Source organism: Crocodylus porosus, unplaced genomic scaffold, assembly GCF_001723895.1.
Source record: "Crocodylus porosus isolate Cpor-Errol unplaced genomic scaffold, CroPor_comp1, whole genome shotgun sequence".
Taxonomy (NCBI): domain Eukaryota; kingdom Metazoa; phylum Chordata; order Crocodylia; family Crocodylidae; genus Crocodylus; species Crocodylus porosus.
In genome coordinates this window covers 12,624,596-12,642,268 of record NW_017728928.1, presented here as the reverse complement: position 1 = coordinate 12,642,268, position 17,673 = coordinate 12,624,596, and the positions used below count along the sequence as shown (strand labels likewise).

The 17,673-nt window shown below is 44.6% G+C and overlaps 1 protein-coding gene across 2 annotated transcripts; it reads left to right on the top strand.

The window, feature by feature from the left end:
- The first annotated feature begins 1,372 nt into the window (after nucleotides 1-1,372).
- WBP2 (WW domain binding protein 2) lies at nucleotides 1,373-14,400 on the top strand. 2 transcript variants are annotated; one of them, XM_019542599.1, is made up of 8 exons: nucleotides 1,373-1,481; nucleotides 3,154-3,262; nucleotides 4,591-4,726; nucleotides 6,387-6,479; nucleotides 7,073-7,210; nucleotides 9,977-10,099; nucleotides 11,678-11,754; nucleotides 12,787-14,400. In XM_019542599.1, exons 1-8 carry the CDS (start codon nucleotides 1,423-1,425, stop codon nucleotides 12,838-12,840), a joined length of 789 nt encoding a protein of 262 aa, XP_019398144.1. In that variant the 5' UTR covers nucleotides 1,373-1,422; the 3' UTR covers nucleotides 12,841-14,400. The 2 variants fall into 2 exon arrangements, with proteins under 2 accessions (XP_019398144.1, XP_019398143.1); XM_019542598.1 differs by having other exon boundaries at nucleotides 9,974-10,099.
- Nucleotides 14,401-17,673: the final 3,273 nt, after the last annotated feature.

Here is a 17,673-nt window from a genome sequence, read left to right as displayed (position 1 = left end):
ACAACCCCAAATGGGGTAACAACATCAGCAGATGGGGTCGTGGGTGGGGGGCCACATTGAGGAAATGGGGCCATAAATGAGGTCATGCTGAGAAGTTTGGGAAGTGCTGATTTAGACACTGTCAATTCCTACTTCACGTCTGTGAGGCACAGGACTAAGAGCAACGGCTTCAAACTGCAGTAGGGGAAATGTAGGTTGGAGAAGAGGAGGAACATCCTGGCTAGAAGGATGGTCAAACATTGGCTTAGGCTACTTGGCTACACACCAGTGTTGCATTTGTCATGGGAAAAACTATGAAATGGGTCAAAGCAAGGTCATGCCTACGGCCTAACTTTAAGTGGGGGTGAGGTTCTCCCACTCTCATGGAGATGGGCTTTTCCAGGGGTGGATGGGGAGGGGGGTGCACTTGTACCCTCTTTTATTCCTGCTCCTTTCAAGTTTAAAACTAATAGCCTGGCAGTGGCAGCAGCATTTCTAGTCAGGCAATGCTGAGGGAGTCACTTGATTTCATGGCTTATCATAATCTACCTGATGCCTTCATTTTGCTGCTGGTCATGACCCACTCTTCTTTTTAATGGTCTTGACGTTCCACCCATTGGGCTTGCCTTTCTTCTGCATTTCTGCGGTCTGTTTGCTACTCCTGGTCACGAGACTCCTATTTCACAGTCCCGCAGATTGTTTTTTAATTCAGTCCAATGAAGTTATACTTGGTTTTGTTTCAATTTTAAGCAGAATAGCACAAGCCTAGGCCCCTAGCAGGTTAGTAAAGCTTCTAGCTTTTTTAACTGGAGAAAAATGTGTGTTGTTTTAGGAGATGATGCACCGCACTATGTCCACCCACTTTTCTAAATTCTGGATCCGCCTTTGGGCTTGTCTTTGGCTACAGGGGACAGGGAGTAGGAGCAACGGCCGCAAGCTGCAGCAGGGGAAATTTAGGGGGGAAGATGAGAAGGAACTTTCTGACTGAGAGGGTGGTCAAGCACTGCAACAGGCTCCCTAGAGAAGCTGTAGCATCTCCATCCCTGGACATTTTTGAGGATGGGTTGGACCTACACGTGGCTAGGCTGGTTTAGTCAGGGATAGTCCTGTCTTGAGCAGGGCCTGCACTCGATTGACCTGCTCTTTTATGGTGTATCTTGTTGGTCCTGGCCAGTCCTGCGCCCCTCACTTGCCATCTGCTTCCCACCCTGTTGGGTCCGGATCAGGGTAGGGTGCATCCCGAAACAGGGAGAAACTGAGCCCACAGTGGCCCGGGGCACCGCCCGGGTTCTGGCGGGAACAGTAGGCCCCGCCCCTTGGAGGCAGCTCCGGCGCCTGCATCTCCCAGCATGCCCCAGGGCCGCGCTGGCTCACGTGATCACGCCGCGCCGCGCAGGCTCAGTGGACTCCTCCCTTCTGAGGCGGAGCGCGCGGCGGGCAGCTATGGCGCTCAACAAGAACCACTCGGAGGGCGGCGGCGTCATCATCAACAACAGCGAGAGGTGAACGCCCCCCCTCTCCCAGTCCAGGGCGACCTGGCCCCCGTCCCCGGCGGCCGTTACTTAGGGGGCGGGGCTCGGGTCATGTGGGCGGGACGCTCCTCGCGGGCCAGGAGCGCCCCGCCCCCTCCGTGGGAGTTTAACCCTTACCGCCCCGGCCCTGCGGCCCCCTGAGCGCGCGTCCTCAGTCTTCCTGGCTGCAGCGTGAGCCCATTGCGCCTTGCTCTGGCACCTGCCATGGCTGGTTTTGTACACGCTGCCACGTGCGTGACAGCCCCGGCCTGATCGCCCTCCTCCCGCTCCCCCGAGCCGCCCCTTGCAGCATAGAGCTGCGCCCGCCTGCAGGGGGCAACCCCCGGTTCCCTCTTTTAAAGGTTGAACCCGTTTTTCTGGTTTGTTTGTGACCGTTTTATAGATTCTTGTGCCCCATGGGTTGAGAAATCCTGATCTAGCTCAGAGCATGACCAGCCCCAACAGTCTGATCCCAGTCGAGGCTTTGTCCAGCTGGGGATTAAAAACCTTCAGGGATGGAGCTTCCACCACCTCCCTAGGTTGCCTGTCCCAGCACTTTACTGCTCTCCTCATGGGAGAGTTTTTCCTAACACCCAACCAAAAAGTCCTTTGTTGTGACTGGGGTCCGTTGCTCCTTGTTCTGTTATCTGCCACGGCTGAGAACAGTCCGGCTCCATCCTCTTTGCTGCCCCTGTGCAGGGACTTCCACTTTTCTTCTGCCTATTTAGGAAATGACGTGTTGGCGAGGTCTGTCGCTAGAAAAAAGGGTGCTGGTCTTTATCCCTGGAGATGGAAGTTCTCCCTCTATAGAAGGTGGACGAACATGGATGGCCAGCCTGGGGCACAGGCAACGTCTGCATGTGACACGTGGCAGATCAGGGATGGGGGAGGCAGGACAGTGGCAGAAAAGGGCAGGGAGCAAAAAGCAAAGCAGCAGATCAGATGGGGAGCTTGGGCAGGAAGCAGAGCGGCAGATCCGACTGGAAGTACTGGGTGGGGAGCAGAAAGTGAAGCAGGAAATCAGACTGGGAGTACAGGGTGGGAAACAGAAAGCAGAGCAGCAGATTAGACTGGGAGCACAGGGCAAGGGCAGAAGGATCAGGCAGGGAAGAGACTCCGAGTGGTACTTGGGATTCAGGGTTAATTTGTGGCAGGTCTGCTAAAGAAGTGGGCTCTCACTGCTGTGGAAAACTTACGTTCCAGGTAACTGCAGAACATCTCTCCACCATGAACTCTGACATGATGATTCCCTGCGTCAGGGAATCATCCTTCATGGCTTATCACCACTGAGGCCAGCGCCCCATATAGTTTCTGTACTGATTCAATGGTTTCCATGTAAACCTAGTTAAATCACTGCAGACTACTCTTGTACCTGTGTAAGGCACCTTCATATTAATAGAACTGTATGAGTAGCATTTACTTAAATATGCCACTTTCTGAGTCAAAATGATAAACAGAATACAAGAGCACTACAGTGTTGAAGTCAGAGACTGCCTAAAAAGAAACCAGTTGCAATTTTGTCTCTTGTGAGAACAGAGGTCCTCTACTTAACCCTAGATTGAGGTTATTGACTCATTTCCCATAGGTCCCTAAATCACATACAGCCTACTCTTACAAATTGAGTCCTAATAATAGGCATCTTCTTTTCTTGGCTTATCTCTAGCATTTTGATGACCTATGACCACGTAGAAATTGCTTTCAGTGATATAGAATCTATGCTGGATGCCTTCAAAGGGACCAAGAAAGGAAGCGTCTTCTTGACTCCATATAGAGTAAGTAGCCAAGTAATTTTGTGTAGTTAAGTTGAAGTCTTTATAATGAAAGTTTCATAGAAACTTTACTGATTCTGGAAAATGTGGTTCATTTAGTGTCCCTCAAAGTTAGGATGATCCTTTGACTCAGGAGCATAACAAATGCATTGTAAATTCTATCTGATTTGCCCAGGTGAGAAAACGTACTAGTTTCTAGAAGCAACTAGTGAATCATTCTAATGAAGTCTGCCTTTTGTTTCCTCCAGGCAAACCATAAAAAATCATGCCCTACTTGTCTGTGGGGTTGGCCTATAATTAAACCCTGTCCAATCTTGATTTTTGTACATACTGTATTTTGCAACAAAAATATGAAGTCAAGTTTTAGTACAGTTTTTTTATTCTTGTCTTTTTAGTGTATATAGCCCCCTGGCTCCTTTCCTTGGTTACTTGATTCTCCTGTGGGGTTTTATAAGGGCCATAGCAGTCCAGTATCTTTTAAATACAGTTATTGATTTATAGTTCAGGGAAAAAACTGTTTTTCCTAAAATTGAACTTGAAAATATGGAGTCACCCTGTATGCTGGATCACTGAAAGACTTGGGACTGTTCAGCTTGGAGAAGAGAAGACTCAGAGGGGACTTGGTGTCAGCCTATAAACATATCAGGGGCATACATCAGGGCCGAGGGGAGCATCTGTTCACCAAGGTCCCCCATGGAAGGACTAGAAATAATGGGCACAAGCTGACTGAAGATTGCTTCAGACTGGATTTAAGAACAAACTTCTTTACAAGCCAAGTGCTGAGGGTTTGGAAAAGACTCTTCCCCAGAGGTGGTACAGTCACCCACCCTGGTGATCTTCAGAAAGCATCTTGATGCCCACCTTGCTGGGGTCATCTGATGCCAGCAGTCTTTCCTGCCCAATTGCAGGGAGGGCTGGACTTGATGATCTGTAAGGTCCCTTCTATCCCCAAACAACTGTGAAACTATGACATTTATAATCAGAACAACATGGCCAGTAGCCTGCCAGATATTTTTAGGAATTGAATTAGACATGTAGTTAGTTGCTTAAAGCATCAGTTAAACTATGAAGTCATGGCTATGGGGAGAGCAGGGAGCAGCCCAGTAATCCTTTTCAGGGTCTGTTTCTAGAAGGTCCTTTGTAGTGTTTGCCTGATAGTGTCTGTTTACCCCTGTTGCTGCAGATCTCGTGACTTGCAGAACCGATTAGAAGCTACAGGCGTGGGAAGCAGTTTCAGCATGTTGAACTCCATCTTCTGACAGCAGCTTGGCTCTGTGTTTCCTAACCATTCTAAAGCTGCCTTATCACAGACTTGCTCCTTTGCCTTGCAGGTTATCTTTGTGTCAAAGGGAAAGGACCCCATGCAGTCCTTCATGATGCCCTTTTATTTAATGAAGGATTGTGAGATTAAGCAGCCTGTCTTTGGAGCAAATTACATTAAGGGTACAGTGAAAGCAGAAACAGGAGGTATGTATTATATGGATTCATAGTAGAGTTTAAGACGTGAAACGTATCAGGTTCACAAGGAAGTGAGTATTGGGTTTGATCTAAACTGAGTGACACTCAAAAATTTGTTATTCAGAACTGTAAAACCATGCTGCTTTCTTTGAAAATAATAGCTAAAAATGTTTCACCCCTCCCCTACTTACAATGAAGTGGTTTGGTAAAGCGTCTGATCTCATTCGCATCCCTCGATTCAGAACGTTAAATTCAATCAGCTGCCTGATCTCATTGACTAAACATCCTAAAGTGGCTTCTGGATAAGAGAAACCCATGCCAGCACCATTCTAAGGACATCAATTTGCTATGGCCAGTTGAGATAACAACTATTCTATCCCTTTCCAGATCTCCTTATGCTGAATGCATCCATTTCTTTTCTGAGTCTGTTCCCTTTCAGATATGATTACATACAGAAAATAGTCGTGCATAATCAATCAGGTTGAGGGAAAGTCATGTTGTTGCCGCAAAATATATTAGCCATAAAAGCAATTTTAAATCATGTTAGTTTTAAAGAAAAGGGAATAAATTATTTTGTGTCAGGGTTGAAAGAGACTGGACTGTTTTGAAACAAGAGAAACTCATTTAAAAGGAGATTCCATACTGGGTCAAATATGGAGTGAAGAGGAAAAAGACTTGTACAAGAAGGATTTTACTTGCTCAGGATTTTTGGTGTCACTTCCTTGTTACTAACGTTGTCACTTAATACATTTTCATCCTCAGCTCAATTTCTCCTATTTACCTCTGCCCTGAAATCATGATCCAGTGCTTATGATACTATAGTTTATTATCCTGAAGTCAGTATCACAGGTTCTGTGTGGAATCAAATAGGACAAATTAGGCTGTGAGGAAGCACATACAGTGAAAGTAAAGTAGAAACCATATGAAAGGCAAATGGATTTCCTTCATTCTGTGTGCATCTTCCCTAGAAGAGGTCTGCGTCATTATTTAACACGTGTCTGGTTTTGTTAATGACATTTAATCTTTGTAGCTTTGTCTGGCTTGACACTGACACTGCTGTGATGCATTGTTAGGACTCTTGGCTGTTCTAGCTTTCCTGTTTAGTCTGAAAGTGAGATGTCACTAATTTTTATTAGACTAACTTAGGTCATCTTCCTTGGACTTTGTAGTGGATAAATGTTGCTCATATGAGAACTCATGCCATTTATGCTCTTTGTTTTACTGGGTATTTGAATTTCCAGATTTAAATTACAGCTGACTCTTGAAGCTGTGAAAGCTTTTTACCAGCCTGCATTAACAAATTCCTTGTCCTGTGCACTAAGCCTTTACGAAGATGGAGCAAATCTAATGTGCCTGATAACTTAGTCTACAGGGTGGCAGGTATGACAAAAGAACTGGAGCTGTTTAGAAACTTTCCTTGTCTCTCCCTCATTGATACCTCAACATTTGAGGCATCTCTTAATTTGAAACGTACCAGCAGGCCAACATGACTTCAGCCAAGACATAATTACAGCACTTTTACCATTTTTCCATGGGCCTGTAAGGTATAAGTCTTGCAAAGTACAATCTAGGAGGGATCTTTAGATACGCCACAATATTTGGCATAGAAGTCTAAAAACACATTGAAAAGGATTTTCTTCTTCCTTCTGAATCCTGTCTTTCTCTGCAGGTGGCTGGGAAGGATCTGTGACGTTCAAAATGACCTTTTCAGCTGGGGGTGCTATTGAATTTGGACAACGGATGCTGCAGGTTGCAGCTCAAGGTACTGAAGTCTTTAACAAAGAAAAAGAAAGCTAAATCAGCTAGTTGTACAACAGGGTAGAGGGATAATGGCTTTCTGTTGATGTGTTTGTACTCTTAGAATAAAATGTAGCCCAGTGGGTTAAAATGTATTTTTAATTTGAGCCAGTTCTGGGAATTCACTTGCTTTACTTTAAAAGAATGTAAGAAGTGCCATGCTGGGTCAGATGAATGGTCCATCTGGCCCAGGAGCCTGTCTCTGACAGTGGCAGTATAAGATAGTTTAGAAGAAAAGCACGTATATAGGGCATGTCTAATCTAATCTGTCACATCATACTCTCTCTGGCATCAGCCATCATCGATTTAGGGATGTCAGAGGATACCCCCTTGACTCTTTTATTTAATTGCTATTAATGGACCTGTCCTCCATACATTTGTCCTAGTCTGTTTTTGAACCTGGTTGTACAGTTGGCCTCATACTGGCAGCTATAGTGATACTTGGCCTCCACCACTAGTCTCTGAGTTTTACTTCCTGTTGTGAAGAGCCTCTGGCTGTCTTGTCCTTGATGCGCTCTTGTAGACCTGGTTGAATTGATTTGGGTTTTCTCTTTATAGCTTCCAGGGGTGAAGTTCCTAATGGAGCATATGGTTATTCCTATATGCCCAATGGAGCCTATGCCTTTGCACCACCTGCAGCCAATGGGACTTTCCCTCCCCCTCCAGCAGGTTACCCCTATCCACCACCACCTCCAGGTGAGTCTGCAAATTTAAGTCTATAAGCTTTAAAAGTATCTGAGGGAAGAAAGACAAGGGATGCTTGTTTCAAGATACTGTCTCAGTTTTCATAGACATTAGGGCTGGAAGTGACCTTGCGAGATCATCGGGTCCAGCCCCTTGCCCAAGGGGCAGGAAGTCAGTGGGGGTCAGATCACCCCAGCAAGATAAGCGTCCAAGAGTATCTTAAAGGTGTCCAGAGTAGGTGATTGTACCACTTCTGAGGGGAGTCTATCCCGGACTCTGGAGACTTGGACGGTAAAGGAGTTTTTCCTTATGTCCAGTCTAAAGTAGTCTTCCAGCAGTTTGCAACAGTTGGACCTTGTCTTCCCTTGGGGTGCCCTGGTGAGCAGACATTCTCCCAGTTCCTGATGCACACCCCTTATATACTTACAGGCTTTCACCAAGTCACCCCTAACCCTTCACTTACCCAGGCTGAAGTCCCATGCCTCTCAGCCTCTCCTTATAAGGCCTGTTCTCTTGACTTGTAATCATGTGCATGGCTGTCTTCTTGACTCTCTCAAGCCTCTCTACATCCTTTCTAAAATGTGGAGCCCAGAATTGGATGCAGCTGTCCAGCTGCAGCCTTACCAAGGCCGAGTACAGTGGGAGGATGATTTCTTGGGTCTTGCTTGAGATACATTGGTAGATGCAAGCCAGAGTTTTATTTTCTTTGCTGGCTGCAGCATCGCATGTTCACGTTGTGGTCAATCATGACCCCCAGGTCTATTTGGTTGTGGTGCTAGTGAGTGTAGCACTGCCCAGCCTATGAGTATGATATGGGTTTTTCTCCCGAGGTGGAGCATCTTGCATTTCTCCATGTTGAATCCATCCACCTTGTGAGCCTGTCCAGGTCAGCCTGAATTGCTAGCCTATCATCTAGCATGACCGTACTTACCCATAATTTGGCGTCATCTGTGAACTTAGCCAGTCTGCTTCTGACACTCAAATCCAGACCGTTTATGAATATATTAAAGAGTATTGGTCTGACTACTGAGCCCTGGGGGACACCACTGGTCACCATGTGACATGTTGACTCAATTCCAGCAGTTGTCACTCTCTGGGTCCAACCACAGAGCTGGTTCCCAAGCCATCAGACTGTAAGTCTGTCAAGGCCACAGTTCCCCAGTTTTACCGTGAGGACATCATGGGAAACCAAGTCAAAGGCTTTTGAAATCTAAATGTATGACACCAACCTCTTCTGCTTTGTTCAGGTGATGTGTCACTTGGTCATAAAAGAAAATGAGGTTGGTCAGGCAAGACCTATCTGCAGCAAAGCCATGTGGGCTATCTCTCAGAACATTGCCTTCCATTAGTCTGTTGTTGATGGTTTCTTTGATTTTTTTTTTTCCAAGATCTTTCCAGGGATTGAGGCCTGTAGTTCCTTGGATCGTCCTTCCTTTCTTGAAGATGGGCACCATGTTGGCCCTCTTCCAACCTTCAGGAACCTCTCCTGAGTGCCACGAGTTCTAAAATATCCTCACCGTTGGTCGTGGTATGATATCAGCCAACCCTTTAGCACTCTTGGGTGCATTCCATCTGGGCCAGCTGACTTGTGGATGCGCAGCTTCTCAGGCTGTTCCGTTGCAAGATCTTTGCCAATTATAGGCGTATGATGGCCCTTGCCCTGGTAGTTCTGTGTCCTGTCAGGCGGGATGATCCCCTTGGGCTGGTGGAAAACTGACACAAAGTAATTGTTGAGGAGATTAGCTTTATCCTGGATGTTGGATGTCAGCTGCCCCATTTGGTTTAGCAAGGGTCTGATCTTGCCCTTGATTTTTTTTCGACTTCCTACGTATTTGAAAATGGACTTTTTATTGTCCTTGATTCCTGTAGCCAGTTTGAGTTCAGTTTCAGCCTAGGCTTTTCTGGTCTGCTTTCTACAGGTGTGGGACAGTGTTGTATAATCCTCCGTAGTGATAGTTCCTGACTTCCATCCCTTTATAAACTTCTCTTTTCAGATTCAAGAGGTGCATGAGTTCCCTGTTGAGCCAAGGGTGTCTCCCAGCCCTTTTGCTACCTTTCCTACGGGCTGGAATGGACTTCCCTTGTGCTTTTAGGATCATGTCCTTAAGGAGCGACCGCTCATCGTGGACTCCCTTCCCTGTCAGATCATGGTTTCTCAGGGCCTCAACAACCAACCTCCTGAGCTTGTGAAAGTCAGCTTTCCTGAAGTCAAGGTTTTCTGCACTGCTGACTGATTTGCCAGCTAGGCAATGAATAGAGAAAGCGATCAGCTCGTGATCACTGTCACTAAGCTTCCCTTTGATCCTCAGGTCACTGACTAGATCATCCCCTTTGGCCAGTACCAGATGCAGCAGCACCTTACCTTCTGTCGGCCCATAGACTTCTTGAGTCAAATAGAGCTCGTCGATGCAAGTGAGGAAGCTTTGTAACCAATCATATTTAGCTGAATGCTCTTCCCATGAGATGTCAGGGTGGTTGAAGTGGCCCATGATGACCATGCACTGAGAGCATGCAGCTGCTGCCAGTTCCCAAGTGAATTTATGGTCAAGCTCTTCCTCCTGGTTAGGAGGTCTGTAATAGACTGCTACAGTTAAATCCCCTTCACCATATTCTCTCTGTATTCTAACCCATCTGGATTGTTCTCCAGTTTGGTTCAGCGCCTCATGTCACTTAGGTGCTTATTTAATCATACCGTGACTTGTTTTGGCTCTATATTAGGAGTGAAGTGAAGAGACTCCCTCTTAGAGTATTTTGATTCTTCATTCTGTTTTTTAGCAGAGTTTTATCCTGGTCCTCCCATGATGGATGGAGCCATGGGTTATATGCAGCCTCCACCACCTCCATATCCTGGGCCCATGGAACCTCCAGTCGGTGGTCCAGACCTTCCTTCCACTCCCGCGGGTAAGAAATGTGTCCATGGAGTTAAAGTGGAACCTCTTTCTAATACAGGCATACCTCGGAGATATTGCGGGTTCGGTTCCAGACCACCGCAATAAAGCGAATACCGCAATAAAGCGAGTCGCACGAATTTTTTGGTTTCCCAGTGCATATAAAAGTTATGTTTACACTATACTGTAGTCTATTAAGTGTGCAATAGCATTATGTCTAAAAAAAACAATGTACATACCTTAATTAAAAAATACTTTATTGCTAAAAAATGCTAACCGATGGAAAAATGGCGCTGATAGACTTGCTCGACACAGGGTTGCCACAAACCTTCAATTTGTAAAAAACGCAATATCTGCGAAGCGCAATGAAGCGAAGCGCAATAAAACGAGGTATGCCTGTAGTAATAATCCCAGGTGGAAGTAGATATACGTTCTGTTAGACAGTGATGTGATCGAGGAAAAGGATATTGGAAGCAATGAGTAGGAGCAAAAATATTTTGAGTGGGTTTCTCCTCTGAGAAGCAACAATAAAATTGGCATCGTTGATGGTTTCAGATTTATTTATGGTGACTTTTATAGCCAGCCTGCTCCCAAGTTAAACATCGTGAGGTTTTTTCCATAAGTGCCAGCCCTACAAATTCAACTTAATTTGAAAGCCAATCTGAGATCGTTGCAGCTTGGATAGAAACAACAAATTGTATGGTTGAATCAATTCTGTTTATGAGATATGAAGTAGAAAAGAATGCAGCTTTGTTTTCGTGGAGAGATGGTTGTCATACAAGGAGAAAAATCAACGTGAAAGCTAAGTTTAGTTAGCATGGGAATAATGGATATGCTCTTTGAATCTAACCCGCTGATATTTCCTTTAATGAGTCATACTGAGTGCAAGATATAGAAGAAAAATGAGCGTGAGGAAGGCATGAAATTCTCACTCCTATTTTCAAGTTAAGTACAGTTAATCAGAATCCTGTGGAACACTTTTTTAGAAGCTCTTGCATGAGAATCTGCTGCCTACTGGATTTTGTCAAAGCAGTATGCTGGGAGTCGGGATCTAGCACATTTCTTGAATCTCAATCTGCCACTGATCTGCTAAGGACTGTCAAGTGAATCCAAGATTTCAGCATCATAAAAAGCAACAGGCTGCTCTTGTGGATTGATTTCTTCCCAGGAGCAAGTGCCCACAGCTTCTCTAAACCTTTGTTTTTCTATTTAAAATTATGTCTTTGGTCACTTCCTGTGAGTGGGGCCTGTGTTCCAGTGCTCTTCCAAAGCAACTGGTGGCATTTATTCCTTGGGCGAAATCATCCCAGGTAGCACCTCTAAGCTCATACACCAGGATAGCATGGCTTTTTCAGTGCAGAGTCCCTCAAGAGCTCTTAATCTACTTTGTTTAATTGGGCTGTAATATGGTGACATTTATCCTTTGGGAGGGATTGCACTAGCCAGGAACATTTTTGTTGTCATTGCCCCTCTGCACAGAAACAGAAGCTGTTCTTGTACTTGAGGGAGAAAACATGGCAGGGTGTATTTGGTTATAAAAGAAGACTCCCTCCAGCCTCACTTAACTCTTTGATCTGTTTGTTTACAACAGCTGAAGCAAAGGCTGCAGAAGCTGCTGCCAGTGCTTATTACAGTCCAGTCAACCCTCACAATGTCTACATGCCCACGGTAAGTTTCGCACATTGTCCTATATGTAATAAACAACTACATGCTGTTCTGTGAGGGTGAGAATGTTGCACGTTTAAGAGAAATCAAGAGTCGTTGTGAAGTTATTTGCAGCACTACAGGCTTGGGACCAACTGGCTAAGCAGCAGCTCTGCAGAAAAGGACCTGGGGGTTAGAGTAGACAGTAAACTGGATATGAGTCAACCGTGTGCCCTTGTTTCCAAGAAGGCTAACAGAATACTGGGCTGCATTAGTAGGAGCGTTACCAGTACCAGCAGACTGAGGGAAGTAATTGTTCCCCTCTATTTGGGATCTGGAGTACTGTGTCCAGTTTTGGGCCCCCCACTACAGAAAGGATGTGAACAAGTTGAAGAGAGTCCAGTGGACAACAAAAATAGTTAGGAGGCTAGGGCACATGACTTACGTGAAGGGGCTGAGGAAACTGGGCTTATTTAGTCTGCAGAAGAGAAGACTGAGAGGAGATTTGATAGCAGCCTTCAGTTCCCTGGAAGGCAGTTCCAGAGAGGGTGGAATTAGACTGTTCTCAGGGGTGGCAGATGACAGAATAAGGAGCAACGGTCTCAAATTGCAGCAAGGGAAGTTGAGGTTGGATATTAGGAAAAACTTTCCTACTAGGAGGGTGGTGAAGCACTGGAACGGGTTACCTAGAGAGGTGGTGGAATCTCCATCCTTGGAGATTTTTAAGGCCAGGCTTGACAACACCCTGGCTGGGATGATCTAGTAGAGAATAAACCTGCTTTGATCAGGGGCTTGGACTAGATGACCTCCTGAGGTCCCTTCCAACCCTAATTTTCTGTGATTCTTCCATTCTATAAGGAATTAATCTCTTTGGGTAAATTTAATTGGAAACCAGCTTTAATATTTGTAACCTGGATGACAATCACATATGGGAAGTAGAGGTTTAAAGACAGCAATTTTGATGGTGTTGATAGTTCTTCCTTTTGGCAGAAGCAAGATTTGTATGAATTCATTGATGTTAGCCATGATTGTTACATTTCCCCCCTTCTCTTTTAGGATCAACCACCACCACCTCCCTATTTCCCACCAGAAGACAAGAAAAACCAATAAGCTGAGAAGGAACTTCTCCACAATCCATTGCTTCCTTGTTTCCCACTTTGGCTGAATTTTGGTGTGGGTTGCACAGCTTTAAGGAGTAGAGCCTTCCTTTGAGACACATAACTTCCATTAACTTCAATGGTAGATAACGTGCATAGTAAGGAAAGAAATTTAAAATGTTATGGATTACTTTTAGCCTTGAGGGTTTGTTCATCCCTGGTGTAACAATCCTGCCCTTCCTGTGCTCAGTGATACTAGAATTGGAGGTTTGGTTTTTGTCTGTGATTAGTTTCTCTTGCATCACTTTTTCTTTTGATATTTGAAATTACTTTTGTTTGAACTAAGTGATTGTTCCAAACTGACATTTAATAACAGATCCATCATCCAGAAAGAAAACTATTTGCCTTTCCTGGACAAATCTGAACTTTAGAGTATCTCACTTCGCTTTCATCTGACCCATTATCACATGGGGAGGTTCCAGAAAGAGGCTGGGAAATGGAAGGAAATTGACACTTGTTGAATTTTTTCTTGAGTACTTAGGACATTTCTGTCGTCATGGACACCTGAAGCATTCTGTAGCCCCACAAAGTTCACTTATGTGTCCTGTCTTCTTGCAGACAAGCTTTTCCTTTTGCAGAAACATACTGTCCTCTTATAAGATTGGTTAGTGGCATAACAGGATACCAGAATGTTCCATTGTCTGTTTTCCTTCTAGATGGACACATGGGTCTTAAATCACTAAATCCTGAACATTCCTTTTTCTAAACATTAATACATCTTATTTATTTTTTCCCCTTTTCCAGTAATATAAGCTGCACTTTGTGGCCAGTGAACCGTCTTACTGCTGCGATTAAATTGTTTAGTTGAGAGGTATGAGTGGATAAATAGCTGTGGAAAATCTGCTCTAGCAAAACGTGAGACCTGAAAGTATGTCTGAAATTGCTCTCTGTTTGACTTGTTCATTTTCTTGTGTAACGGTTAGCACTGTTTGTTAGTGGTCCCAGACCAAATATGTACTTTATCAATAACACTAATCTTGCTCATTCACGTGGGCGTCTGGGATCTGAGAGAGGTGCAAGCTTGGTTGTTCCATTATGTCATTTTGTTGATTTTTGGTAACAGTCACTGTGGCACTTGTGACTTCTGTGGGACTGATCGATAATCAGCTGCGTGAAAACTTGCATTTTAAAGAGACTTTTGCATAAATCAGATTTACAGAGTTATTCAAGTGGGAAGGTACAGGGGGGGCATGGTCCTTCCCAGTAAGTATGCAGAAAGATCATGTGTTAGGGAAGCTTGCTGAAACTCATTGCATGCGATCTGGGTGGAAAAAAAAGGCTCACCTCCTGTTTTCTTTTAGTTTGATCTCTAGTTGATTGATGATATTGCTGCTCTCTGCGCACTGACTTTTCTAGAATTGTTTTTAGAATTGCAGTGATGTAAAGAAATGGTTATTTTAAAGAAAAAATATTTATTTTGAAAATGTTCAATTAATATATTAATGTGAAATAACTTTTGAATGCAGATTTGTTTGCTGAGACTGTGAAGTAAAGATAAATCAGCTTGAACCTCTGTCTGTTTTTGCCTCTACTATTGTGTTCATGGAAATATGATTGGGGTCGTGATTATCCTGCCCCATGCCTGGGGCAGCAAAAAGTCCAGAGCTAGGAGTCAGGACAATTGCATCTTATTCTTGGGTCCACCATATTTGTTATGTGACATAGGTGACTCACTTAATCTCTCTTGACTTCAGTTTCCCTGTTCGTAAAATGGCTACGTTGCCCAAAGCACCCAAGACGCATGGAAAGTCAGCAAGATTTAGGCTCCTTTGCTCTTGAACGTTTTCCCCACTACCTTTCCTAGGCCAGCTTCATTTCTATTTTGCAAAACACACTGCAATTTTTAGATGGAAAGGTAAAGTATGAACATAGTCATTATGCCTACTACCATCAGACTTGTAAGAATCCCTAAACTCTAGGAATCACATTTTACCCATCATTTTCCAGGATGCAGAGCTATACAATCAGTTCTGACTTGGAGACTGTATAAACTTATAGTTGATTATTTCCATTTCCCATGAAAATGAGTGGGAGCGGAAGGCCTTCAGAATGTATCCAGAAGCAGGCAAATAATCTTGGCCTTGCTTCTCTTTCTTCTATGAGCTGTAACAAGCTGCCTTGACAACACATTCAAAATCAACCAATCCACTGATATCACCATCTTCCAAACACAGCACACCCAGCCCTAGCAACCTACCCGTCTGTGTTGTTTAATTTAAAGCAGGCTTATCTGTTCTAATTTTTCTAGCAAGGGGAAAACAAAGAGACAAGTAAATGTTACGGTGCACTGAGCTCCTGCTAAATCCTACTGTACAAGTCAAATCCAGGAATAATTTTTAGCAGTTCTAAGTTTCTTGGAACATAATCTTCCCATGATTCCAGTAAACCTCAGGGGGTTCCTGTACTGGCTCAGGGAAAGTGTTCCATACTGTAGCAATCTTTTTTCCATGCCTTCCTGTAATTGCATGTTGCCCTAGTTTTATACCTGACACAACTTGTCCAGAGACGCTTTCCTTGCAGCTCTGGTGCATGTAGTCCCTGCAAAGTCGCAGCACTTCTACTGTTGGATTCACCCTAGAGAGGAAACATCTGGGTAGAGGCTTTTCTGCTACCTAGATGTGCTCAAAAGGAGTGTCTCCCACTCTGCTCCATGTGAGTACCCCCAAATACCTCTTAAAAATTGTGCATAAGAATCAAAATTCAGTATAGCATGGAAATTCTGAGATAAGCATGTCAGAAGCAGAAGCAATACAGGGCTAGAGAAGGCAGTTGGGTGACATCATGGTCATAGCTAGGCTGCTTTTTGCAGTGTTTTTAAACAGGTAGGAGAAGAGGGAAGCAAGTGTCAGGAAAGCTATTGATGAAGAGGGCAGAAAAAAAGCTGCAGGATGGTTGAGGCTTGGAAGGAATTTGGGTCAGTGGAGCTGTGCAGGATTTAAGTGGGGGCACAGTTTGATCTACTGGATTCAAATGAGAAATCTGCATAGAAACAGAACTTCCTCTCTCCAGCATGTCAGGTGTAGGAGAGAACGTGTCAGAAAGCTGAAGCACATGGCTTTAGACATGTCGTTTAAAATGACAGCTAACTTGGTGAGAAATCCATCCCCCTCTTCCCTCCCATTAGAACTGAGAGGAGTCCAAATCAAGTATATGTTGAGCTTGCCATTTTGAGTAGTAAAACAAGGCAGTGTCCAGTCCTGTGTGCTCCTGAAGAGGTCTGAGTTGGGTATTGGGAATCTGCATGTGATTCTGCCATTGCTGCTGTGTGACAGAACAGATATTTCACGTTGGTACCTCCATTACCATACTTGTAAAATGGGGACAATCCTTTCACTTGCCTTTGGAACTTGCTTTGATGTTTCGGATGGAGCAGTTGTCCAATCCATCCACCCCAGTACGGATGAGATGCTCTAGATAAGAGGTAAGTATTGTTGTTAAGAATGCAGTCCAGGGATATAGACTCTGGAAACCCTGCCTTCCACCTTGGAAGTGGGAGCAGAGTAAGGAAGCAGAAAATTAGGTATGTTTGCTGTTCCTGCAGATCTAGTTTTAGCTTGTGGAATGCTTAATCGATTAAGAGTTCTGTCATATGACGTGTACCATCTTGCCACTAGGATGGATTATTTGAATGGTCTGATATCTGTGTACGGTTATTGACCCAAGCACAAGATTTCACAACAGCCCTACAAATCTTAGGAGTTTACTACATTCAGTAAGTGTGGGTGTTAGTAAGTGCTGAGAGCACAGGACTGGTGGGGGAGCACGGCTGGGGTTCTGAGTGCTTCATTTGGCTCTGCCACTGCTCCTCTGTTTGAAGTGGGGCAAGTCATTGAAGCTTCCTGCCTTGATTTTCCTACCCATATTAGGGAGAGTAAAGTGTCTTTGTAATGCTTTGAGATCTGATAAAACCTGCAGCTACTGTAAGAATTCTGGGTACTATTTATTAGCTTTCTGACCAACAGGTTTGTACAACTCTGCTGCTGGATTTCCACCTTTGTACCTGGGAAAACCTGATCTAATATGTGGTATTGCTATTAAATCTATTCCCTGAGTATTGATGAGGAACTCAGATGAACTTTCTTCCAGTTATCAAGACTGGGGGACTAACTGGCAGTACTTTTGCTGACTTGCTGTTTGACTAGTGCATGTTAAATGTTTGGCTGTGGGACCTGGAAGAGGCAGTTAATTTGGAAAGGTAACTTTTTGTTGTAGCCACTGTTCAGAAAGTGGAGCACCAGCAACAGACACAGTGGGTGTGATCGGCCCTAAGAGTTTCAAACTGCCTTGCTGGGATCTTAACAAAAGTGCTGTTGTCATCCTGCTTGGCAGAGCCTGTAGAAAGAATGAAAACAAATCAGGTTGCCTGAATTCCCTTCCTGCTGAAGCAGCTGAGTCATGTCACGGCATTTCTGGGATCGCGGTGGAACAAGCCTGGCTAGCCAGCTGCCCTGTCCTGTGGGCAGGACTGTTTTTTTCCATCTGCTGCAGGGCTACTGTTTGCCTTTCTATAATCAGTAGCTAATCAAATAAGAAGTGGATTGCATCTCTACTGTGCAGTGAATGAGGTAATGTGAGCTAAAGGGAAGGATGGCCTGTGCAGCAAGCTCCCTCAACAAATGCATCTGGAAACACCAGTGTGCAGGGGGCAAAGTTCAGTCCAAAATATTTGCAGTGTTGTTGGTTGTACCCATAAGTGTAGCCTGAATTACCATTTACATATCCCAAGAGCGTCGTGTAGGCCCCCCCCCCCCCCCGCCCCAGTTCAGTCCAAAATATTTGCAGGGTT

Coding starts and splice junctions, on each gene's coding strand:
- WBP2 (XM_019542598.1), top strand. CDS start 1,423: ATGGCGCTCAACAAGAACCACTCGGAGGGCGGCGGCGTCATCATCAAC. Junction 3,263..4,590: donor TCTTCTTGACTCCATATAGA/GTAAGTAGCCAA, acceptor TTTGCCTTGCAG/GTTATCTTTGTGTCAAAGGG. Junction 4,727..6,386: donor AGTGAAAGCAGAAACAGGAG/GTATGTATTATA, acceptor CTTTCTCTGCAG/GTGGCTGGGAAGGATCTGTG.